The sequence below is a fragment of the Ostrinia nubilalis genome, chromosome 21 (genome assembly GCF_963855985.1).
Source record: "Ostrinia nubilalis chromosome 21, ilOstNubi1.1, whole genome shotgun sequence".
NCBI classification, from domain to species: domain Eukaryota; kingdom Metazoa; phylum Arthropoda; class Insecta; order Lepidoptera; family Crambidae; genus Ostrinia; species Ostrinia nubilalis.
Genome location: NC_087108.1, coordinates 1,586,849 through 1,613,583, shown reverse-complemented (window position 1 = coordinate 1,613,583; position 26,735 = coordinate 1,586,849). Strand labels below are relative to the sequence as shown.

Here is a 26,735-nt window from a genome sequence, read left to right as displayed (position 1 = left end):
TTTTTCTTCAATCCTATACCAAAATGTTCAACGGGATGGATAATTTGTATACCGTGAGTGTGTCGGCGCCGGGGAAGGTGATCCTGCATGGGGAGCATGCCGTGGTCTATGGGAAGACAGCCATAGCCGTTAGTTTGGGCATGAGGAGTTCCATCGTGATCAAGGTAAGGTTTTTCATTTATTTGCTAACACAGGACACTCACTCTTAACAATGGTGGGATGGGAAGGCTTTGGTGGTACTCTAATGTATTATTTTTTTTCGTGTTACTGTTTTCTTTTTTGGAATAAGACACAAAAATAACTTTTTGATGTTATACAAATATGGGACACACCCTACCATACCCTTTTCTTTCTATACATACCTGTTTTCTGTGGGCAAAATCTTTAAAAAGGTTTGGGTTTTAATGTAATTATTTTTTGTATAGAATATTAATTTGATTCTTGAACTCTCTCCCTACACTGACAAGTATACTTATTCTCGTAAAAGAATTTTATTTAGGAAAGGAAAATAACAGTTTAATTTAAAGAATTGACTTCATATGAAAGTAAATAAAACGTATGACGTACTGATGACGGCACATTACCGTAAACATTGCATCTTATGTAAGTTGTACAATAGGTAAGTAATAGATTAGGTACTCTGGTATTATTTACAAAAAATATAGTCCGAGGTGCTGTCGACTATACTACATGTACACGATAAGTAATTGCTGTTGTATTTGGGCAAATATTACTAGTAGAACCACTCATTGACAAATCGTACGAGCGCCTAATGGGTTAGGGCGTTTACAGTCGGGCTGGAAAGAAGAAGAATAGAATAAAATCTTTATTTAAGCAAGAAAGATTTACAAAAGTTGCACATTTTCAGTTGTGTCTATAGAAAACTTCAAACTGACTGCACAACCGTCTTGGAGTCTGTGTGGAGTTCTTTCTGGACATAGCAGGTTAGCTGCACAGTTTTAATTGGTGCAACTGCAGTCTACTTTGTCCAGCAGTGGACATCATTTGGCTGAAACGAATGAATTGCAGTGAAGTATACTGTCTTTAGAACTACTCTGGGGTAGAGCGAGAGGAGCGGTCGCTCAAAACGCAGGAGAGAGATAGAATATAGAAGCCCTAAATTTTTAACATTGAGGTTCCGAAAGAAAATTCTTGATTTCATCACGTTCAGATTCAATTCAGTTAATAAGTACTTAAGCCCTTTCCAGGGCACTTGTACACGTCCCAAATATAGCTTGCCATTCCATCACTTCGGGACTACATATGGGCTAGTGGTGCTGAGAAGTGGCGGAAGAAACTCGGTCACCTTTGTCAGCCTCTTTTGGCTAAGGGCTTGGGGCTCAAAGTTGGTTTGGTCGTTAATGCATAGAACGGCATTCAATCTGCATTTTCGCGGCTGTCGTTTGTAAGAAGCCTTAGTAGACTAGCAAACGCAACGCTTGCTTGTGCAGTGCGTGTGCGCCGGTGAGCGTGACATTATCGGAAATGCATTTGCACTCGTCGTAAGCCAACATTCATATTGATGTTGGAGGTTTTGCTGCTTGGGCTATTTAAATATGTATTGAACCTTTTACCACTATTCCAAATATTTAAAATCCCAATTATTAAGTAGCAACAAGATACTGGCAGCGTCGAAGCACCATAATCTTATTTATCATCGAAGTGGAAAAAAAACCGAGCAAGTGGTGGCAAATGGCACTAAGTTTTCCCAGTGGCCACCACAGCACTGCACTACTTAGTTCCATAATTAAAATGTTGTTTACAATATATCAAGCAAATTTTTAATTTGGTTAGTCATCGATATAGGTTCGTGTTTAGAGATGGTTAGTGGGTAAAAACCCATTTCACCCGATTGGGTTAAAACTGGGTGATTTGGGTAAAAACCCGGTTTTTACCCATTATCACCCATTCTGGTGGGTGAAAACAAAAATAGCGTTTTTTTAAAGTGAGAAGTTCTAAATCGGTTCAACGATTCTTGAAATAACACCATTTTATAAAATAATTGGTCACATCATCATAACGTGATCAATTTTACGATTTGGCCACGATATAAATGCATATTAGTGTTAAATTTGACTTATTACTTATTAATCAATAAACTTAAATAAGAAAAATTCAATAAAAATAAAGAAAAGATACCAATTGAAATAATTATAAAATTATTTGTTTTCACCCGGTGTAAACACCCACGGGTGGAATGAAACGGGTTTTTGTTGGGTTTTTACCCTCATGTGGGTTTTTACCCGTTTGGAAACCCATCTCTAGATACGCGATATCCAATTACAATAGCAGGTACAAGCCAAGCTCTGTTGTTTGGGTGTAATTAAATTGGTGTGGCTATTGCAACCATTTATTTATACACAGTCAAATAATATTTAACTGGGCCCTCCATATTATGTAACTTTCTTAACAGGAAAATCATCGTGTGACAAAACAAAGTTTTTATGGCTTTTAACTATCAGTTAACAATGAAACAATACCTAACACATTGCACTCAAACTGGATATGTACTTAAATTATACAGGGTGTTAGGTAAATGGGTATATGAGCCGACACTAGCCCATGTTAACATGGGCATATAAATGGTATGGTGAAGTCAGAAAATTGATATCTTCATTTTAATTATTTTAATTTCCATACAAATCGGAATTTATAAAATTTATTTTGTATGAAAATTAAAAAAAATAAAATTATGATATCAAATTTCTGACTTCACCATACCATTTATATGCCCATGTTAACATGGGCTAGTGTCGGCTCATATACCCATTTACCTAACACCCTGTATAAGTCACTGTTTAACATGCCAGCACGCCATGCACAGGCTTGCATTTTAAAACGTCGGGCCTATAATAGATCGTCTGTCAAACCAAAATCCGCACTGTGAATGTAAAGTTGTTGGGCATTATTTACAACACTCACACTTTCATCATTTCAATTTAAATAATAGGTAGGTATATTACTGAAGAACATTGTTCTTAAGTATTCGATGTTTAAAATGCCATATTTTTTAAACGATGCCTACACAACACTTATAAGAAACTAATTACAAATTTAAAGTAATATTGTTTACAAGATTACAAAAAAAGTGTATATTTGCATTTGCATGACTCTTTTAACTACCGTAGGTACCTTTTATTTTCTGAACGGATTTTCATTGTTAACTTATTTCTAGAATAATGTATCCAATTTTTACTAAAGATTTCTCCACATTTTCTAAAAATTTAACTGCTGAGAATTCATCCACATTCCTTAAAAATCATTACGAAAATTAAAAAAACAATGGGGGCTTTTGGGAACGAATTTCCCAAAATCCCCACCCAAAAATTCCTTTACCGTTTTTTCCATAAAAAATACTAATTTGCAATAAATTTTCAGGAGATCAACACAGTGAAGGACCCCGCCGTGTACATCCACATGCCAAGCGTGGACCTCCAAGAGGTGATCCCACTAGCCCCCACCGTGAAGGCTCTCTTCTGCCCGCGTCTCCTCCCAGGCATCACTGGGAAGTTCTCTTGGCGGCTACCAGACAAACTCGACCATGACCTCCACTTAAAAAGAGTCGAAGAATTCCTCCACATCATCAAGCCTAACTTCGACACCCTTCCGAGCAACCAAAAGAACTCCTTACGAAGCTTTTTATACATGTTTTCTGGAATATTCGGAAGCACGAACATGCCCGTGAAGTCCATGGACATTTCCATGGGCTCTGAGCTGACAATTGGTGCAGGAACTGGTAGTTCGGCGTCCTTTGCTGTCTGCCTGGCGGGTGCCCTCATACAGCTCCTCAAACTGAAGAGTTCCACCAACTACGACGCGTTCTATGATGAGGACTTCACGATGACTGAGAAGGAGACCATTTCGGAGTGGGCTTATAACTGTGAGAAGATCATGCATGAGACGCCTTCTGGTGAGTTTCCTTTATTTGTTATCGTAGTTTTAGAGTAGGCGCACACCGTTGATTTTTAGTTGGCCGATATTAGTTGTGCCCTATTTTAATTTGTATGAAGAATCGGCCAAATCGAATCGGCGTAGTGTGCGCACTCCCATACATGCCCATACTGATCAACTGCCCGACTAAACTATCGGCCGACGAAAAATCAACGGTGTGCGCCTACTCTTAACGTTACACTCGTATTCACAAACGATGCTTGCTTAAGTGAAGCAGCAAGGCCATGCGAAGTGAACGCACGGCGTTGAATAGAGCTCTGTGGTTGGTTCGTGTGTGTCACTCCGCCACTCAAGTATTGTCTATGAATAGGTTTGTGGGACCCTGTGCGTCCACGCGCCCTGTGAGACCTCATAGTAATGTTTGTGAATACGCCTGTATACCTAGACTACTTGATAAGTAGGTAGAAGTTGTCTAATCTAATCGGGACTATTCCCACCTCTCGTTTCCACCGCTGCAACTCCTGTGTAGCCGGGATCTACAGCTTGACCGCCAATAAAAACCCAACCAGTGAGGGTCAAGTTTGTCCCGGGGAAAGTTAAAAATCTTACAGAATGTATTTCTGTAAGATTTTCCGAACATTCTAAAATGTAATTAAGACAGATAGGCATAGCTGATAAGGGTTTCGTGTATTTCAATGGCAGATCAAGCTGTACACCGTGGCACCTTATGTACTTGAAATAAATGCGAATTTCCTTCAAAAATTTAGTCTGTACATATTTACAGTGCTATGTTTTTTTGCTTTAAGCAAACATTTGCCATATTTGTCGTAAAGTGCTAACAGGCCAATGCCAATAATGTATCGTATGCCGAATATATTAACTTGTTAGTTAAAATATTAGTTCAATGTCTATAATGTTTACAAGAGCTTTTAAAAATGAACTTCATACATATTTCGTTTTCTCAGCACTGGCCCATTTATTGCCCCAAAGCACAGCCCAAAGCAGTGGTAGGGTCAATACTTACTGGAACATGTAAAAGTGCTTTTTAAAAGCCTGCATTCAAAAATAAAATGAGTTTTCATGCCAGTATTTTATCATAATAATGTTGTATGTGATGGTAGCACACCCTGACATAATTATCCTCTTATGTAACAACCATTAAATTAATTGAGTTTGCGACTTCATGACGTCATAGTCCCCATACTATATCTATGGGAGAGTAGATAGTCCCATGTACCTAATACAGGCGTAGGTATTAACCCCCTTTAACCCCCCAAGTCCCGTCGCGAACTGAAACAATACAAATCTTTAACTGTGTGAAAAAATGCACTTAGTAGGTGTAGGTATATGCATCATTGTGTTGTGTACAGTATGTAAACAGTTATAAAGAAGTTTTTATGCTGCTTTTTAATTTCTTGTGACAAAGATCAATAACATTTTAAAACTTCTCTAAAATGACGAAATTCTGATTGAAACTCTACATTTGGTAGCGGATTCGAATCCCTCGGGTAGGGAATGTTACTATGTAATATCTTTTAATATTACCTTACCTTTAATATTAGAAAGTATAATATACTATAATGTCTTTTAATATTACCTACTACAACGAAACCACGTGAAACGTGCGACGTCCACCTACAAAGTGGACCGACGACCTAATAAAGGAAGGCGCTGGATGCAAGCCGCTACCAACCGGGCGATGTTGAAATCATTGGGGGAGGCCTATGTTCAGCACTGGCTGAAATGATGATGATGATGAGACCAGAAACTATGATGTATGTAGTTTCTAAAATGTAATTATGTATTTATTAAGCACATAACCAATACATAAATAATTTACGCATACGAATTCGAACGGGCATTGAAGCCGCGGCGCAGCCTTGACACGAATGCAGCAGAGGTCAATTTCATTTACTCGGCGGTTGTATACAAAATAATGACATGCTGTCTGTCTGTGCCGTCAAAGACAGCGGTTCTCAATCTTTGTTAGGGTCATTTCCCACTGGTCCCAAATGTTCACACGGCAAATCAAACGGATCGGTTTCTTGCGGGACACTGCAAACGTCATGTTCGTGTGAAGGTTAATATTATAACATGTATTTATTACTAAAGGGAATCCAGCAAAAAACTGGATGTCTCAATGGGGTCAAGCCCATGGGCCCTTTCCTGCGGCAGTCCAGTAATGTAGCATCCCACGGCGCGGTGTTCACTTGGCAAATCAAAACGGATAGGTTTTTTTGCGGGAGGCTGATACTCGATAATGTCAATCATGTCTAGAAAGTGCCTATTCACCCTTGCCTTAGGCTGGGTTGCACCATCTTACTTTAGCTTCAACAAACGTCAAATATCTGTCAAACTCCATACAAAAAGTTACGGTTAAAGTAAGTTCAAATTCAAAACGTTTATTGCATGCCACATTACGATTTATAGTGGTGTTACAAAATAGAAGTTGGTGCTTCTCAGCCTTAGTGTATTTTTTTTTCTCTATAGCGAATTAAAATAAGGTAAATAATATTAGCTACACTTTTAGCACTACTATGCGTATTTTAGACAGAAATAATAATCTAAATAAATAAAGATGAGGCTCTAACTAACTAAATGCAAAAGATGACCTTCGCTGCACCAATTTGGCAATATTTGTAAATCTGTCTATAATGAGAAATGTTCATATGAAAGAAAAATTGAATAATCATCAGGAAAAACAATAAAAACTTTTTCCTATTCAACAACTCATCGGCAGAACTGTGTCATCTATGTAATTAAGTATGAATTAATACATATTTGTTGATGTAGGAAACCTTATAAAACGACTATTTTAAGTTATCTTGCAATTGACAAAGTGAAAGGTTCCGAATTTAAAGGAGAAATATTATTTTAGTTGAGACAATAAATAAATGTTAACACTAATATCCCAGGCATTTGTGACTGGTGAATTTTTTAAAAATATTTTTTTCCTAGTGCTTATAATCATATTTTTGTCGGTTTCTTTTTTTGTTAACAATTTTACTGTTTATGTTTTGGATAATAAAAGTTGTGACACTTGCATCAATAAATTTTAAAAAAATCAGAGAAATAAAAAAATTTTGTAAAAGTAACTCAAAAACGTACAAATGTAAACTTTATAGGATTCGTTCTATTATTATTTAGCCTACATCTATATTCCTAATATACTCATATACGAGCAGTATTGGCATGTAATACTCTATAATAAAACTCGTAAATATTATTGTGTTTACTAATGAGGCACTTGCACGCACTTTGTCGGCATTTTGTTATTTCGAATATATAAGTTTTAATTACATAATCCAATAATTAATTGTTTTCTGTACTTGAATATGCTTTATTAGTATTACTACACTCTACGTGACATAATAACCTGAGCCTCTAAAAAAATATCTGAATCGATTATAAATAATGGTCGATGATAATAAATATTTTATGTAAATGATCATTTTAAATAATCTTTATATAATTAATATATACTGATTTTTTTTCATTAGATCTTGGATAGTTATTTAAAATGTATACAGACAGACTGGCACAATTATTTCGTATTTTAAATGCCTAAGTATAATTTTTGTTAATTGCTATTATATTTCAATTTGATTGTTTATGATGACTTAAGACTCATTACCAAACTTGTAGGTTTCCATCCCTAAATTCTTACCGATTGCTAACACATGTATCGATTAAAAGGTATTAGGTCCAGTCATTGGCCAGTAATAGGTTTACACTACTTACAGTTAGTTGTAGTGTTGTTTTTATCGATAACACTAAACCTGTCGATATATTAATTATAGCCTGACCAGGAACATAAAAACCCTGGCATAGAGGCGCTTCAATTGCATTTGATAGTGCAACACTGAGTACAGTCGTACATGTGTTAAATTAATAGGCTAAATTTATGTATCAGGATTCAGGATTACGGGCTAATTTGATATTTTTATAAATTAACGAAAAATATTATTAAAGGTAACCTGGTTTAAATAAATTAAATGAAACCATCAATCGAGCTAGTAGGATTTATTGTATTATTCATCAATAATCAAATTCAGAACTTGAATATTCAACTGCAATGTCTGCTCATGAACGCTTCAAACTCGGTACTTCTTTCCCAATTCCATAAAATTCAAAACTTAGAAAGTGACAAAAAACTTTAAAATAGGTAGTTGAAACAGACTACAGCTAATTTTCATAGTGGACTGTACTATACGATAAACATGTCAGTCAATTTGACAACCTTTGTCGGAAACATTATTCAATGAAAATATTGTCCGAACCCTTAATATTTCTCTTCGACAAATACATTAACACATCGTGAACCACTTTTCTTTCACGACTATAAAAATATTTTAGCAATTTAATTCACAAAATCAATTGCAAACATTTAAAATAAAGTTTGTTTACACTTTGACAACAATAGACTGACATGCAAGGTGACATGTAAATGAAGTTTTCAGTTACTGTTGCCATTAAAAGAAATTAGTACCATTAGTTTTCCGCAACATGGCGAGGGTTTTTATGTTCCTGGTCAGGCTATAATAGCAGTAATGCATGATAGTCGGCAATACCATTAACGTGTTATAGCTGTTTTATTTTATAATAATTGAATAGTAAAATAAAAAAGTCGAATACTTTCTTTAATAAATAGTTACTTAATTGAGTTTGCAAAGTCATGTCCGAGATTCCTGTTCCTATTCGAAATCAATGCGAGAATTGTGTTTTGATTGTCCATAAAAATATGAATTGGAGGTACAAAAGTTCCACAGGGCAGGTCCCACACGTTGCTCCCAATGTTGGTCCCAACGTCCTTCTTCCAATGTGTGGATGTAAAAAATATCTTGTCCCAACGTTGGTGCCAACTACCAATACTACGAGTATTTTCTAGATCCACACGTAGGACAAGTGGTGTTTTGGGACCAACGTAACCAACGCAACGTTGGAACCAAACGTGTGGAATGCTCATGAAACGAATAGGTGATACAAACAAACACAAATAATATCAGCATGGAGAAGCAATTATATCGACATGTTACCAATTTTCAAGGTCTCAAAATATCGACACTCGCGCAGCACTATTAACGATAACCAACCGGTGACATAACGCCATGGGTTATGCAACGTAACATTGAACCAGTCGTAACCGAAACACGTAGGCTTTGCTAAGCATTGTTTGTTGAACTACGTAATGTGCTAGCAAATATTTTTATGGCGCAGCCCTTGCCCGTGGTTCCGCATGCGTAGGTTTTGAACGTGTTATGTTTGTCCATCTCTAACAAATGTAATCGTATAGTCACTAAGGCTGAAGGTACGAGTGAACAGGCATCTTCTGGGGGCGTAGTGTGAGTTTACGTCAAAGGCATTCGATGTCGACTGCGTAAAAAAGTGACATTCAGTGTATAGTTCCAAAATACTGAACTGTCCTATGCATGACATTGACAGAGGGGCGCCACCGTCAATACCGGATCGCTGGTTCAGATTTTTTCCATGTTTGAAACCATATTAGTTGAACGATGGTAGCGCCCCCCTGTCATTGAGTTTGGTGGGACAGTTCAGCGTGGGTCGTCTATATGACGCGATGACGGATTGTACAGCGCCCCTATCGGAAACTTTCAAGAACTAAAATCTTCATATATTTTTTTAACGCGCTTACTAGTGAGGAGTTTTGATGTAAACTCACACTCAGCTCTCAGGCGGCTTAGTGTGAGTTTCATCCGTCATACATTTAATGTCGTTTTTTTACGCGCTCACTAGTGAGGACTTTTAATGTAAACTCACACTCAGCTCTCTGGGGGCTTAGTGTGAGTTTCATCCGTCATACATTTAATGTCGTTTTTTTACGCGCTCACTAGTGAGGACTTTTAATGTAAACTCACACTCAGCTCTCAGGGGGCTTAGTGTGAGTTTCATCCGTCATACATTTAATGTCATTTTTTACGCGCTCACTAGTGACGACGTTTGATGTAAACTCACACTAAGCCCTATGGACATTGGTAAAATTATTAAGAGCAAGTAAACTAGGTAAATAGTAAACGGACTGCTAATTCTAAAACTGCGTGAACTGGCCCTGTTAGTGAATTTCAATATCTGACTTTTTGTCAGATCATTATGGATGGTCTTTTAACCAAAAATTGATAAATTCTGAAACTGGTTCAAGGTTTACCGTTGGACGCTCGACCTTTTGCTCCAGCAAGAGACACTTGAAAGTCTTGACATGTGGTTTCGCAGAAAAATAATGTGTCAAGTCCAAGTTTCAACAATAATGCTTCAACCACACCAACGCGTGCAGATCGCCATCGCCGACGCGATCAAGGCGCGATCAAAGGCCAATGACAGATCGCGTGAACTGTCATAGGTCGCGCGACCTGTCATTGGCCTTTGATCGCGCCGGCGATGGTGATATGCAGGCGTTGGTGTGGATGAAGCTTAACTACGCCATGACAGCTCATAATCGGTAGTGCCCTCAAAAAGTTACTAAACATAAGACAAAAGTAGAAGTAGGCATTGAATTCGGCGTTTGTCGGAATATTTTATGTGTAATAAGTTTGAAACAAATAAGAGGCTCATAATAATCACCTTGAATTCCAGGGATCGACAACGCAATATGCACCTTCGGCTCCCTCGTCTCCTTCAAGAAGGGCACCAAGCCCAGGGCCATCGACGCGCGGCTCAACCTTCGGATACTGCTCGTGGACACCAGGGTGACCCGGGAGACGCGTACCCTGGTCATGAAGGTCGCTTCAGTCCGCCAGAGGAACATGGCCGCGGTTGATCACATCCTGGAGGCGTGTGACCACGTCGCTAACACTGCCACACAGGTAGAAATCTTCTTCTGTCTTTTTCGATATGTAAGGGTCTGTTTTCTAAGTTCTTAGGCTCCTGTCCTAGGTCCTCAACGCAGTAGAAGGTTATGCAGCAAACGTAGGAAACTTCTTCGATGGGAAAGGATCAGTGGGCTGAGTGTGAGTGAGCGCGTTTAAAAAAAGGTATGAAAATTTTAGTTTTTGAACGTTTCCCGCTAGGGGCGCTGTACAAGCCGTCATACATTTAATGTAATTTTTTGACGTAAACTCACCTCAGTTATCTTAGTTCTTGGGCTCTTTTCTTAGATCCTGAGTTAGAACAGTAGATTATGCTGCAATAGGAACTTGTCCATACTGTCCTGGACACCCGGGTGACCCGGGAGACGCGCACCCTGGTGATGACATCCCTAACACTGCTACACAGCACTGGTAGGCATCTTGTTCTCTTCTCCCAAGAGTTGGAGATGGTTCTCTATGTTCTTGCGCTCTTTTCTTAGGTCCTGAAGTTCTGAGTTATTCAGCAAAGGGGAATCATGTCCGCGTCTCTAACACAGCGGCGTAGGTAGAAATCTTCTTACACCTTCTCCCGAGTTGGGGACGAGGGCTCGAAAAGTGCTCACCTTCCTTTCTTAGGTTCTGAGCTAGTATCCTAGGAGATGAGTTTCATAATTCATACATGACTATAGGCGGACACAAAGAGCACTTATTTTTAATTAATTTAATAACCTATACATTAAGTTATTACTTACTACGAGTATATTAAAATCATGCAACATCAGAATACAATAAATTGAACTTCTAATTATTAATATTAATTCATAAAAAGAAAAGTGTTCGTTGTGTTGTAATTAATTAGGTTAATTATTTCATCCTAATACAATTTACTACTTATTTAAAATAGGTATACTTATTCATTATGTTAATATCCTTTTTTTAAATTCCTATTATGTATAATAATAAAAATACTAGATTCTATCAAGCTCATTAAAGCTTGATTTATGATAAAACTAGCGGCCGCCCGCGACTTCGTACGCGTGGATCCCGTTTTACCCCCTTAGGGGTGGAGTTTCGTAAAATCCTTTCTTAGCGGATGCCTACGTCATAACATCTACCTGCATGCCAAATTTCAGCCCGATCCGTCCAGTGGTTTGGGCTGTGCGTTGATAGATCACTATGTTAGTCAGTCACTTTTGAGTTATTGTATATTTAAAAATATTTGTGCAATGATTCAAATAAGATGAACATTTCTCTTGACTAATATCTCCTGTTTGTTTCAGGTTTTGGTTAAACTCACTAGTGGCAAATGCGAGATAGACTCGGAGGCTGAATACCAACATTTAGCAGTAAGTTGTATTTACTTTTTGTTAAAGTTTCATTTTAACTTGAAAAGTCTGGGAAGTCCTATCTTCCCCCGACAAGCTTCCTCGTAAAGGGGGAATATGGGAAATTTGTGTCATCTTCCTCCGATTGTGACTGGAGAAGATGGGAAGAAAATGTTGCATAGAAGACAACTGGCAACCTTAAAAAGTGCCTAAGCACAGAAATGTAAAACAATCATAACTCGAAAACTATCAAAAATCGCGGAACATACATGGGGGTGATTCGGATATCCCTAGTGATGCTCTACCTTTGATAGAAAGAACGAAAGAAAGAAACATTTATTGCCATGGACATCACAGAAGACAAAAGATGTAAATAATAGAAAAAAAAGCAAATAAGACATAGGTGACATAAAACATACAATGAAAGTGAAAGTAAACTGAGCAGTGCCACCCTGTCGCACAGCGATGACCATCGCAATGGGACCCCACTCAGCATATGCCTTTGGGCTTCGGCTTGACACTACTTTTTGGGACACCCTGTATAGCACACGATCGCTTGTTTACAATCAGTCCCAATTCACGATGATATGTTTCCAGGAGCTCTGGGACATGAACCACTGGTTGCTGGGCGCGCTGGGCGTGTCGCACCCCGCGCTCGAGACCATCCGGGCGGCGGCGCGCGCGCGCGGCCTCGCCTGCAAGCTCACCGGCGCTGGCGGCGGCGGGTAAGATAAGACTATATTTACTTAGAAGTAACAATGCGTGAAAGTTTACAGGACTTCTTCTTAATTACGCAAGCCACAATATAATCTTCAAAAGCAAAAATCCGAAAAGCAGCGTAGGACATCCACCTACAAGGTGCATCGACGACCTTATAAAGGTAGCAGGGAGGCGCTGGATGCAAGCCGCTACCAACCGGTCATTATAAAAATCATTGAAGGAGGCCTATGTTCAGCAGTGGACGTTCTATGGCTGAAATGATGATGATATAATATTATCGACAATGTATGCCCTTATTGTCTCAAAACTGCGGGGGGTGAATGCATGCTACGAACGTGCATTTAGAAGTGCCCGCCCGCAAGTTTTAGCGTAAGTCCTTAATTTAATAATTCTCTGGCGCATATTTTATGCATTAATATTTCTTTTCTTTTCATTCCAGCTACGCAATGGTGCTTATCCCACCGTCCACTCCTCGTACCACCGTGGACTCGCTCTCAGGGCAGCTGCTAGAACTCGGCTTCCGCGTCACCGAGACACGTCTAGGCGGCGCCGGCGTCTCGCTAGAGATGTGACCCGCGCCCCCACACAAACGCCTGAAGGACTCCTAGCGGGGACGGATGGGAATTCACCCGGGGGCAAATGAAACTCTACGGGGAATTTAATAAAAAATTATGGAACATATGGGACTCTAAAACCTAGAGCGTTAAGATTTAGTGGTGTACTGAATCGTGCTTTACCAAAGACAGCTATAGATAATTATGCTGTTAAAAATTCTGGGAAGATATTTCTGAGTATCTCTGAAATAAACTAAACCAATGAGCGTTACGCCAAAAAGCTCGCGGTACAAAGGATGTCACGGAAACACTGCACCCTGTTTTAATGGTGTATGTGTATTAAAATGGGATATGTCTTGAAAGTTGTATGAATATCCAATGGATGTGAAAAAAAATACTGAAAATGAATGCAATGTCCACCTGAATTCGGACATTAAGACTGAGAGTGAAAGTGTCAATGTGTTATAAAGTTATAAATATTTGTGATAAAAACCGTTCTGTTTTGGAACTCGTTAAGTTGGTGAAGGTGAAAATTTTAAGTGAAAAAAGTGTTTCAAAGTACATAACTGGACTGGTGTTCGAAATGAAATCGTATTACAATTTATTGTTCATAGTAAAATGTTTATATTTAATTTAATACTTTCCAACATTTGTGTGTAAATGAAGCTTTCTTTTTAAAAGCTGTATAAGTGTTGTTGACAAATCCCGATTTGTTTTGTATGACACAAAGTTGTGTAGCAAATACATAATTATGTATGTATAGGTGTTGAAGCTCTATCATTGTTAAATGTTATTATAATTATGTAGTATTAATTATTGCCATGTGACTGTACAGTCAGGTACAAAATTATGTTATTTGAATCAGACATTTTATTAGTATCCTATTTTTTGGATACGAATACATCTTTTTGCACCTGACTGTACGACAAAAACCACTGTTTGCTTTCGAATTGAGCTAAATGTTTGGCTTTGCTATTGTCCCCACGGGTATAAATATTGACCAGGGGAATATGGGAATTCCCATAATCCCCCTACTTTTACAATTCTTAAGTATTTATGTATGTGAACGTGTTTTATTTGAAAACGGCTCTAAATAAATTGATTCTAATAAATTGCTACATTGAGCCTTGAATAAAGTATTAAATTATGAAATTGTATCAACATTTTGTTTTTAAGAAAGGACAGAAATCCTATTTGAGTGAAGTAGAGATTTGCGTATTAATTTTTAAAACTCGTTGCAGAGAAACGGGGAAAATCGGGCACGGTGACTAACACACAGTATAATTCGCTTTATTATCTCTCTCTGCCTCGCTGCCTCACTCCGTATCAATGGTCAGGCAAATCCTCCTATGACGTTCGTTTCATCCGAAAAACGTCCACTGCTGGACAAAGGATGACTTACTTCCACCCTAACTTTATTCTATTGATAAACGTCTAGCTAAATATAATTTTATGTACGTTAGTTATAATTTTAGAGAGTACATATGCGATTGTTTTTTGTTTATATTATTTATTTATTAGTATAATGTTTCTTTCGGTTCAAAATGGCGTCGATTTTATGAGTGTTTTTTGATTTTCTATTACATTGATAAAATATTGTTGATACCGTTGCTCTTTATAAAGTTATTAACGAATTGTGTATATTGAAGATGAAATAATCATGTTTATAATCTTCTTGACTTCGAAATCGTGAAAACTCAGTATGCCTGGCACATATTTATACAATTTACCAAAAATTGAAGCCCTTTTGAACCATCTATACATACGGGTCGTAATGAAATGCTTGTATGAATAACTGATGAAGTGCGAACTCCAAATAGTGAATAAAAAGACGTGCTATCCTTGTCTAACTGATAGTGTGCGAAGGGGATCATTCCACGCGTTGAGAATGAGAATTGAGAAATGTTTTAGAATTTAAGTAAGTTCGAATCTTGGTTCTACTCGTACTTTGATATGATATTCATCAAACCTCGTATTTAATGTTGAACTAAATGATTTGGTTTTTAATTGTATTTTCAATAGAAGATCATTATTGTGTACAATTTTATTTGCATGTATTATACTTTTTAATGCAAACATTGCTAAAAAGGTTTTTCTTCATATCTATATATATAAAAATGAAACCCGTTTCGCGTTGTCACGGCATCACGTGTGAACGGCTGAACCGATTTCGATAATTCTTTTTTTTAAATGTTTGTGGAAGTCCAAGGATGGTTCTTACGGAAAAAAATATTAAGAAAATCTCTACGCTAAGGCGGTACGAAGTTCGCCGGGTCAGCTAGTTATTTTATAAATTCAATGGATTTTTTAATAAAATGTGTTCATTTTGAGCATTTATCTTATCGAAATCAATAAATATTTATTGTAGTGTTATTTAAACACTGCATATTAAATGGATTTCAATAAGCAATCGGTAAAAATAGCGTTTTACAGCAAAAATATAAACAGAAAGTGAGAAAGTGGATTCATGCCAATATTTATTAACTACAAATAAAAATCCAGACTTTTAACAAACAAATTAATTATACTTATTTCAATCAATTTATTCAATTTTTAATTTATGTAGACCATTTTGCATTATTAATAAATATAAAATTAACTTGTGCGGACTGTAGTACAAGTAAATGATCTGTTTGATCTTGTATTTCCCTGTTTAATTCTATCGTTAGTTGTTAAAACCATTCCAAATGCCCTGCATGCGATTGTAATTCCATAGCCTTTATTATGAAACGACGAATACAAATCTACACAGTATACGCAAATGTAGTTGAAACGGAAGGATCACTCCTCAAATACATTTAAAGAAATGTTACTCTGCGTTATAAAATGCAAATATGTTAGCTAGTGCTAATATCCTGCCGATATTCATTCAAATGTGGTGATAAACATCGAACTCATAAAATATTTTTGTGTGAAGATAAAATAAGAAAATTCCCATATTCCCCCCTTCGGGTGTAGATGAGAAATGACCACAAATCAATATTACACTGAGCTTAAGTTTGAATCTAATTTTTAGTGTCGTTTTATAATACGGGCCTATAAGTAACCGCGGTATCGAATATTAAAAGTACCTCTGCAGGACAACTCCCTTATTCTGATTCTCGGATATGTCCATCTCTCTCGCTCAAACGAGATACTGACATGTGCGACTGCGACAGAGAACAGCGATTTAGCGGGTTGTACAATTTGTTGTGTAAAAACGAAACTGATTTTAAACGCCTAGCTCTAAGTAGATAATTGAGTTTATATGTATTTATGCAATTTCCGCGCTCAAAACTAGGATAATGGGTGCTAATCGATTGTAGAATTTGTTAAATTATGAAAGACTACTTGAGGTAACAATAAAACTGAATAAATGTTCTATTTTGAATGTAACTTGTTTCCTTTGGAAGATAACCACTGCTCCCAACCTTCGATGTTATAGTCTGGTCTGCGAGCACGTAGAATTTTGTCCAATGACCCCAAGCTACCCATCCTTATCGCTCGCGCGTAATTATGTTGCTGTCGCGCTCGCACACTCACTGCGGGCGCCCGTCGCACAGTCGCGACAGCAACATAATTACGCGCGAGCGATAAGGATGGGTAGCTTGGGGTCATTGGACAAAATTCTACGTGCTCACGGACCAGACTATAGCTAAAGAGACTGACTGAATTTGAAAGCGTTTTAGTCGTGCCCGCGATGTAACACATTTTTTATACTGAACCGTTTTTCTAGTAACATACTTAATTAAAATCCTTTGACTGAATACTTCTGTAATCAAAACCCAATTAATATAAATAATGAAGAATATAATGAGTGGAGTAGGTAATGATAACAAATAAAAGCAAGTTCTTAATAAAAAGTGCATTTATTACACAAATAAGTTATTATAATAACACGTTATTATTTTACTAACTTGCGTATCAACAACGTGACCGAGTGAAAATAAATTATTATAAAATGTCAAATCAAAAATTAATACTGTTTAATACGATTAATCGTTACTACATTAAATAATTTGATTTAAATAAAATATTTCTACACAACCATGGAAGACAACACAAAATAAAGCATTTTCTTAAAGTTTTAAACTTGATAAAATGGAAAATATACTAACGTTAATAAATGAAAATTGCAAAATTATTACATTTTTAACAAGTTGGAAAATGAAATATTAATTACAGCTATTAATTAGGGTACAAGTTAACATCATAATAAAAAAAATTAAATGTGTAACACAGTATTGCGTTTAATAACAATGATTAACTCATTTCACAAACTCGAATGTATAAATTCTCTTACTTTTTACCTATAAATATTAAAACTTAAAATAGTCTCTAAAAAGCCGCACGCAAAATAAGCTGCCAAATAAATTGATATAAAATCTAAATAATTTATTTTAATATTAATTCTTATTTATTATGAATACTTTTGGATCACGGAACTATAGACAAATTGAATCACATCTATGCCTAGTCTATAATGGAGGCAGAAACCTCAATTTATTTTACCCTAGTGTCCTTTTATATCTATCCAATTTTACATACCTACAAGCGTAAGCACCATCGAATACCTAAATGATTGAGAAATGTAAAATTTACTTCATAAATGAATGGTTTTCTAAATGAAATTGGAGCATATGCATTTTCATTTATTTATATCTAAGATTCGTTTTTATTTAAGTGGCTATGAGAGGCAGACTTGAGCTGAATAGCGCCACCTATGGATTTTAATTTATATGTTTTAAATAAAGTAGGTAAACCAATTAAGGACAATATTAAATGCCTAATTCTAACATATATTTGTTTTCTTTTTGACTACGAACGACTACTCGTGCGACTGCGTACCTCGCTGGAATGCGACTCTTCCTTCCACTTACCCGCACAGCTGGCGTTCGCCCGTACCAGAGCGTCGATGTGACGTCACAGTCAGGTGCGCAGTTTACTCGATCGCGTTGTAACATAAATGGGTACCTAGCCTACATACTTCGCAGAAGTGGCCTATTAAAGCCTGGTCTGTGAGCACGTAGAATTTTGTCCAATGACCCCAAGCTACCCATCCTTATCGCTCGCGCGTAATTATGTTGCTGTCGCACTCGCACACTCACTGCGGGCGCCCGTCGCACAGTCGCGACAGCAATATAATTACGCGCGAGCGATAAGGTTGGGTAGCTTGGGGTCATTGGACAAAATTCTACGTGCTCGCGGACCAAGCTTTAGATGAAACTTAAAATCCGATGATGGCGCTAGTAACTTAGCTCTTGTCAGCCTCTTTTTCAAACAATGACAGTGACGGTAGATTAACATTTCTATCGTAATGACAAAAAGGTCTTATGAAAACTCAAAAGCTTTACAAAACCTCTAAAAATATCAAAAAATCATTATCATGGAGAAACAATTTTTTCAAAAATAAAAGGGATGATTAATTTTTGAGTCGCACATTACATAACATTCTAAATGGTCCATGAACTATCACATTGACTACTTTATTTCCTAGGGATAAACTTAAAAAGAACGATATAGTTAATGACAAAATTAAAATATATTTGCCGTAAAATTCGAATATCTAACTTCACAAAAGAAGTCAATTAACCGTGGCGCTAGTGTAATTTTTAAAATCTGTCTATTTTTATTTCACACATAATTATTTTAATATTGACGAGACTTCATGAAATATACTACATTCAGATTTGTTTCATAAGCTACATAGTTTAAATATCTTATGGTATTAATATCGGTACCTGTTTTTGATCTAATATACCTCTAAACATAATAAAACATACATAATATTTATAACTCATGACGTAATGACGTCTAGTTACGTGACATGACCAATCAGACACTTGTCACCCCTCCCACTACCGTTTAGTACAATCACTGGCATCAAATAAATTTGAACCTTAGACTAAAGACAGAAAGTTCAAGAACCATTGGAGGTGGTGAGTTTCATTGAACTATGTATTGGTCAGTGTTGTTCAGTCCACCAAAACAATTTGTTTTATTATTTTTGTTCTTAGTGATAATCTCATAATCACCTTCTTATTCGAAAAATGTCTTATCACTACAAGCTTTTCTATAAGCGATTTAGAATATTAGTTGCACATTATTGTAATTCAATAGACATAATATTTACTGGGAAAGTAGGTTTACATACATTCAGATGTTAAATTATATTAAGAGTCTCTTACACATTATAATAATCAAATCTGTTTCGAGGAAACTACCTATTTGTGGAGCAGTATTTTTTGATTAGTTTTTCTCTTTTTTTTTCTTCTGTTAAGCTAAATATTATATCATATTTTATTTCACGTTTTGTTATGAACATTTCGTTTCATATTTATTTTAAAATCTACTAATCGGTCATAAGCCGCATTAGAGAATTAATTATTTTGATAATGAATAATACAAAATAATGAATGGTATATTCTTCATCTAAAAACCCTTTGGTCTTAGATTAATAAAACCTAGATAGATAGTCAGTGCACGAAAGGTGAGGCAGTTTTTAGGGAGCCGGCACGGCTTACCCGTAAACGTCACATGAACTGTCAAAGTGAAAAATTGGTAAGGGTAAATCCGCGAAACAGTAAAAAACATATGTTCCGATCGATAAAAAAAAAACTGTTGTAGTTCTGGTAAATTAAACTTCTGAATAACGATTCATACAAGTTTCCACATAAGGCGCCATGATCCATATTGATTAAATACTTCAAGTTATTTCGATAATCAAGAAAACACGCACTAAACGTCATTACCATCACAGTAAAAATACTGACCTTTGCCGTTGTCTTTTAATTTTTTTTACTTTACCTATACACAGACCAGATTTTGATTATAAATTTAAAATGTACATATTTACCGTGACAAAATAACAAAATTATATTGAAATCGTATTAGCCAATAAAATGGAATCATGAATTGAAATATTGTCACGAGAAATCGTCATAGCCATCGCGGCAGCATCAAAGGTTCTTTAATGTGGCCGCGACGCGACTTATCCCCGCTTGTGTCCGCGCGTCCCACTCTTCAATTCGTTGCTCGTAACAGAACAGAATGCACGTAAAATTTACGCAGCTCCGAGACTTTTTAAACTCCGAAAACGAGAGACACTCGCAGTTTGTCATCGGCTCGCGTCATTCCCATTTTGTGCGATTTGGTAAGTTTTATATATCGATATTTTTCAAATAATTAGCACTTTGTAGCATGTGATTACAATAAAAAAATGGCGATATTGAGGTGTCCCAATAGTGGTGACAATTATTTTTATATAATTTTAAAATCGTTTTCGTCATTACCATTAACATCATTACCATATCATTTAGGCTTATGGTGATGACACTTTGTATATGGTAATGATGACTATGAATGGTTTCCTAAAAGAACAATGGGACAAAACGTCCCCAGAACTGTAGCACTTTAATACCTACCTTATAATATGATAGTACCTACATGATAATACTATAATTTTATTATAATATGACAGCTCAAGTGTGACATGCATGTCTCAGAAAAAAGTTATATCTAAAATAAGAATCCATAAGCAACCCTGAAAAATTACATACAAAATCACTTTTGACCGACTTCAATGGGTATCACGACAGCTTGACCCCGGGACAATTCGACTCCTGTGACAACTCGACCCCTGCGACAACTCAAACCCTGCGACAACTTGATTTTTTTCAACACTCAACACTTTTGACTTACTTCAAATGGTTTCACGACTGCTGGACCATACGACAGCTGAACCCTACGACCACTCGAACCCTCCGACAACTTGACCCCTGCGACAACTCGATTAAATTACTTTTGACCTACTTCAAACGGTATCACGACTGCTTGAGCGTTAAGAAAACTCGACCTGGACACCTCGATCCTTGCGACAAGTCGATCTCTATTACAACTCGACCCCTGTGACAAGTCGAACACTGCGACACGTCAACCCCTGCGACTACTCTGAGCATTTATTCTAGATTCTGTTCAGGCATTGATTGATGGAGCTAAATGGTTTACAATAAGTATCATAGTTGTCATCGGGGTCGAACTGTCGTAGGTTCCCTACGACAGTTCGACAACTGGACCCCTGTGACAACTCGACCCCTGCGATAACAAGATTAAATTAATTTTAACCTACTTTAAACGAAGCTCGACCCTACAAAAACTTGACCCGGACAACTCGACCCCTACGACAAGTCCAAAATATTCAACTATGATACTTATTGTAAACCATTTAGCTCCATCAATCAATGCCTGAACTGTATCTACAATAAATGCTCAGAGTAGTCGCAGGGGTTGACGTGTCACAGTGTTCGACTTGTCACAGGGTCACAAGTACAAGTTGTCGTAGGGTTAAGCAGTCGTAGGGTCCAGCCACTAGCGGCGTAAGGGGGGGGCGGTCCGCCCCGGGTGCCACTCATCAGGGGGTGACAAAAGTCACGCAGATTAGTACTCACTGGCGCTAGTATAACGAGGATATGCCATGATTGGGGGGGGGGGGGGGGGGTGTTGCGATTAGTATCATATAGCTCATTCGAACTAACACCTTTCATTCATTCAATCGGTAACCCAAAAGAGGGGGTGCACCAGACCATTTTGGGGTGTCTTACCTCCCCACTATATGTATACCCAACTTACTTACATTAAGGACTTATGACGGGGGATGCTGAGCTGTGCTATGCCCCGGGTGCCAACCCATGCTACGCCGCCACTGTCCAGCAGTCGTGAAACCATTATTTTGAAGTAAGTTAAAAGTGTTGAGTGTTGAAAAAAATCAAGTTGTCGCAGGGTTTGAGTTGTAGCAGGGGTCGAGTTGTCACAGGGGTCGAATTGTCCCGGGGTCAAGCTGTCGTGCCCTTTGAAGTTGGTCAAAAGTGATTTTGTATGTATTTTTTCAGGGTTGCTTATGAATTTTTATTTTTGATATAACTTTTCTGAGACATGTCACACTTGAGCTGTCATATAATAAAATTATAGTATTCAATTCAATTTATTCATTTAAAGATAACAATGATCCACATGGTTAGTAAATGGGTGCCTTATACAACTATGTTAGTAATTTACTTATTATAACATACCACTGGGATTCCATAAGGAAATGTCGGATAATAGGAGAGTCGTACCTCTCCGCCACGGTCTTCAGGATACTGTTGGGGCTCGCCCGTATCCTACTGAGCAACGAGGCAGTCTTCTTGCATAGGACAGCAAAGAAGCCGTCAGTATGCGACTGAGCAAACATTTCCGAAGCACTGCAGAAGCGAGGCAAGCCCAACAGCACCCTGAAACCGTTGTTATATTGGACCCGAAGGACGCTAAGCGATTTCTGCGAGTACGTGGTCCACAGGTTTCCCGTGTATGGACTCTGACAGTATGCTTTAAACAGAGTGATCTTGACATGGTCATTACATCGGGCAAACCTGCGAGCCAACATATTACACCTTACTGCCAGCGCCCTTCGTTCCCTCTCGATATCAACATGATCTTTAAGGTCATCAGTAACGTAGTGTCCGAGATATTTAAATTTAGTGACTCTGTTTAACTTTACCCCATTCAGCAAGAGGTCGGGTACCACGTTTGGACATTTACTGGCGGCCTTAAATACCATGTATTCGCTCTTCTTCACATTATACAAATAAGCCATGGCATTTAGCATACGCTTCACACACACCCACCATCTTTCTGAGAGCCCCCATTGTTGGCGCCAGCAGTACCATAAATCATCAGCGTAGCTTATGTTGTTGATACAAACACCATCTACCCAGCATCCGATACGCATACTGCTAAGGGCAACAATGAGGTCATTTACGTATAGGTTGAAAAGCCTGGGAGACGTCAGCCCACCCTGTCTCACCCCGCACTGCAACCCATACTCCTCAGAAAAAACGTTAGCCCATCTTACGCTGTTAATCTGGTTAGCATACTAATAATGGAATATTTGTGATACTTCTGACGGGACGCCCTGCCTCCTCATCTTATCCCAAAGGATGTCATAAGACACAAGATCGAACGCCTTGGAGAGGTCGAGGAAGCATGCGTAAATGGAAAGTCCCCTGATCCGTGTAGTACCTGACAGTGTGCTTAAGACTAAGGATGGCGCTCTCGGTCGACAGTCCAGGCTTAAACCCGAATTGAGCATTATGTGATTTTAAATATTTATCTAGTAGAGAGTCAAGCACACTGTCAAGGACCTTTGCCGTGATTGTAGCTAGAGAGATCGGTCGGGTATTAGCATGGTCTATCATACAAGGTAGGTATTAAAGTGCTACAGTTCTGGGGACGTTTTGTCCCATTGTTCTTTAAGCTTTGTTTTTAAATGAAAAGGTTTTTTATTAGTTTACGAAAAGACGTTTTTTTATTCATTTCTTGTATGTTGACTATTGTGTAAGTCTAAGTAAGAGTACCTAGGCATATTTTTCAATCAAAATCCTCATTGGTGTAAATATATATTTTTTCTGATTCTGAATAATATTAGGAACGTAAAAAAAATTTAACTAATGTCCGTATTGTTCCAAATTCAATAAATTCATTAAAATATTGAATACATTTATTTTTATTTCCAACCCATTCTTTAATAGGTACGTGCTTAGCTAGGAAAATAACATAGATAAAATTGGTGTTTAGCTAAACAATTAAATTTTAGTTTTTAAGTAATTTTAATTTAATGTATTACTATAAAATTATATTTCGTCATCACCATTAACATAAGATCATTACCATTTTAATAAAATCATTACCATTAGGAAAACGTCATTACCATTTTGTGAAAAAATATTTGGACGCTTGTTACTTCTAAAATCACGATTGAATCTAAGGGCCTCACACTGATCTAAAAAGCTTATTGCTTAACCTTTCAGTTTAAGCTAGTTTGCACGCATCCCTGTTAAGTTTTTCAAAAAACGTAAAATAAATCCCGCGGAATAAAATCGGCGGATCTACCCGTAAACACGTCTGACGAATTTTAATTAATTAAAACGGTTTGTGCTGTGAAAGGGTGTCTAAAATACATCAGAAAAACAAAAGAAAGTGACCAGTGTTACATTTCATAAGCATGGACCTATAAAAAAAGTCGGACGGATTCTCATCAACAAAATACTGTGACATTAGGATATACCAGCTCGCCTGTACGTACAGGCCGGCACGCACACATACATACCCTGATACACCACTTCGAGTGCAAACTTCACACAGTTGACACATTTACGCGGCGAAAAAAAAACACAAATACGACATGTCTTGCGTGGTGAAATTGTGTAAAAACCGTTCTGATCGAACGAACAAAAATCTAGGAATCACATTTCACAGGTAAACTTATAATCTAATCACTTATTTCCCCGATTTTATAAACATTAAAATATTAAAATCAAACGTCAATCACTCGACAAATTAATACGTCAAAGGCCAGTGTTCTCAGTTATTTACGTGGGAAAATTACCCGAAAAGTGGGAAATCTATAATTTTAAGACTTTTTAGGTGTTTATTACGCATACTATTGAAATAAATGTGTTTTAATGGGATATATTTTCGTAGGCAGATTTGATCCTTCCCAAGGGCGTGGAACTGCGAAATTCAAATTTTCTTATATTTTTGCAAGTCCGTGTCAGGTTGTATGTTAAAATCTATCAGAGATAATAATATTGATGATACATAAGATTATGATTACGTAGGTACACAAGATTGATAATTTGTAACTGCGTGAATCGTACCTGACACTGACTTGCAAACAAAGTAAGAAAATTTGAAAATTTCGCGTCTACCTCAACGTATTCATCTTTCATCCTTTTCAAATGGCACGATATAATTCCGTCTACATTTCCAAGTAACATATCTGCCCATCTATGTTTTTCTTAAGATAAATGGGTAAAATGTTTTACTAACATGGTATCCCTAAATTCACTCACACAATAGACAAACGCCAAAATTTTGCGTCACAGTTTTGTTGTAGCGCGAGTTCCGTCCGCCTTTTTTTATAGGTCCATGTTCATAAGTAAGTACTACGATTCGACGCGTATTTTGCTTGAATTTGGCTTTCAAAAATTAAATACGGGAATGATACCAGTAACAAGAAAATTTATTTCCCAATTGTTCGCCGTACAAATACACTTCCTTTTTTATGAAATCGAGACTTTTAAGTCGATTTATCTTATTGTTATTAGGTAGGTACTTTGAATTCAATAAATAAGTAAGTACATGATGCGTTTTGTTTTTGTTAATTATAAAATTATTAAAAACGTATTAAAAATTTCCCTACTTTCGGGAAAATCGCCTTCACTGTCTACACTCCCCAACAAAATTGACACTAATGACATAAGATTTTTGCCTCACTCTTGACGAAGCGTTTGTATCAGTTTGTATGAAGACTATCCATCTAGGTTTTATTAATCTAAGCCTTTGGTACACAACAACCAAGACTTAAATAACATAACGCTTAACTCACTAATAAAGGTTAAATAAATATTAAAAATAATAATTTAATATTTTACACGCAATTGGTCAAACATTGATTTCATATCACAGGTGTTGGTATTTCGCATTATTCTTCATACATTCATGCACTCTTCATATTGTTTTTATTAAGAATTTACAAGATTTAAGTTATTTTAACTGTATTAAATATTTGCAGGTCAATTAGAAATTGTTACGAGTTAATTTCAACTTTTTTAGTGTACTTTTTTGCAATATGGCTGCTATGTCATTCATGAAACTTACATCTAAAATCCACATTTCCAGTCAGAGGGTCTAACACAGTTAATAAACTAACGATCATTGGTATACATCCAGATTTAAGTTAGTCCTAAACAAAACAAAAATCCAATCAGTAATTTCAAGTCCAACAAAGATTCGGACAAGAACTCCCAAAAATAATAGACTGAGCTAGTGAACGGCGTTGTTGTGTAAAGTTGTTTCCACATCAGCCAGATACATTTAACAGTTCCAACTCCTTGCCAGACAGTTTTTTTAAGATAGCTGCCAAAGCCACGATGACCCAAACTTCATGATTCACCAACTGGGAGCATACGCTGACAAACTCAGCTTTTATAAAATGACGTAGGTCTGGCGTTCACCAGCTCTTAGTCTATAAACCTCTACTGGCCCTAAAGACCTTGACACATTCGTACAGAATGACACTTGTACAGTTCTGTGTCGATTCGATTATCGACTAAAGAAGTTGCGCAGGCGCGCGCACAGAGCTAGCGCGCGGAGTCACAGCGCCTCCAAAGTGTCCCATATGAGGAGCGCCCGCTGCCGCAGCGCCGCTAGTATCCACCTAGATTGAAACTTGGTTTAATATCGATAAACATCGACAATATAATCATCATCAACTTATTTAGTCACCACTGCAAGACTCATCCTGTCTATAAATTACTTTACCAGAAGCAAATGGAAGATTTGGCCTGCAAATGTTGATGATATCTACTTAAGTACTTAACTATTAAAAAGTTCTAGATTAATCGACTGAAATGACTGATTGCTTGAAT

At 37.1% G+C, this 26,735-nt stretch overlaps 2 protein-coding genes across 2 annotated transcripts in view; one reads left to right on the top strand and one right to left on the bottom strand.

The window, feature by feature from the left end:
- Positions 1-23: 23 nt before the first annotated feature.
- Positions 24-16,660, top strand: LOC135082071 (mevalonate kinase). Its single transcript, XM_063976825.1, has 6 exons — positions 24-164; positions 3,379-3,910; positions 10,480-10,709; positions 11,972-12,037; positions 12,614-12,741; positions 13,176-16,660. Exons 1-6 carry the CDS (start codon positions 24-26, stop codon positions 13,306-13,308), a joined length of 1,230 nt encoding a protein of 409 aa, XP_063832895.1. The 3' UTR covers positions 13,309-16,660.
- An 8,196-nt stretch (positions 16,661-24,856) lies between these two features.
- The window catches only part of LOC135082083 (two pore channel protein 1-like), a 43,833-nt gene continuing 41,954 nt past the window's right edge, over positions 24,857-26,735 (bottom strand). The window contains exon 18 of the mRNA XM_063976845.1: positions 24,857-26,524. The gene's annotated coding sequence lies outside the window, so the exon portion shown is untranslated. The remainder of the gene's footprint in view (positions 26,525-26,735) is intronic.

Coding starts and splice junctions, on each gene's coding strand:
- LOC135082071 (XM_063976825.1), top strand. CDS start 24: ATGTTCAACGGGATGGATAATTTGTATACCGTGAGTGTGTCGGCGCCG. Junction 10,710..11,971: donor TCGCTAACACTGCCACACAG/GTAGAAATCTTC, acceptor TGTTTGTTTCAG/GTTTTGGTTAAACTCACTAG. Junction 12,038..12,613: donor CTGAATACCAACATTTAGCA/GTAAGTTGTATT, acceptor ATATGTTTCCAG/GAGCTCTGGGACATGAACCA.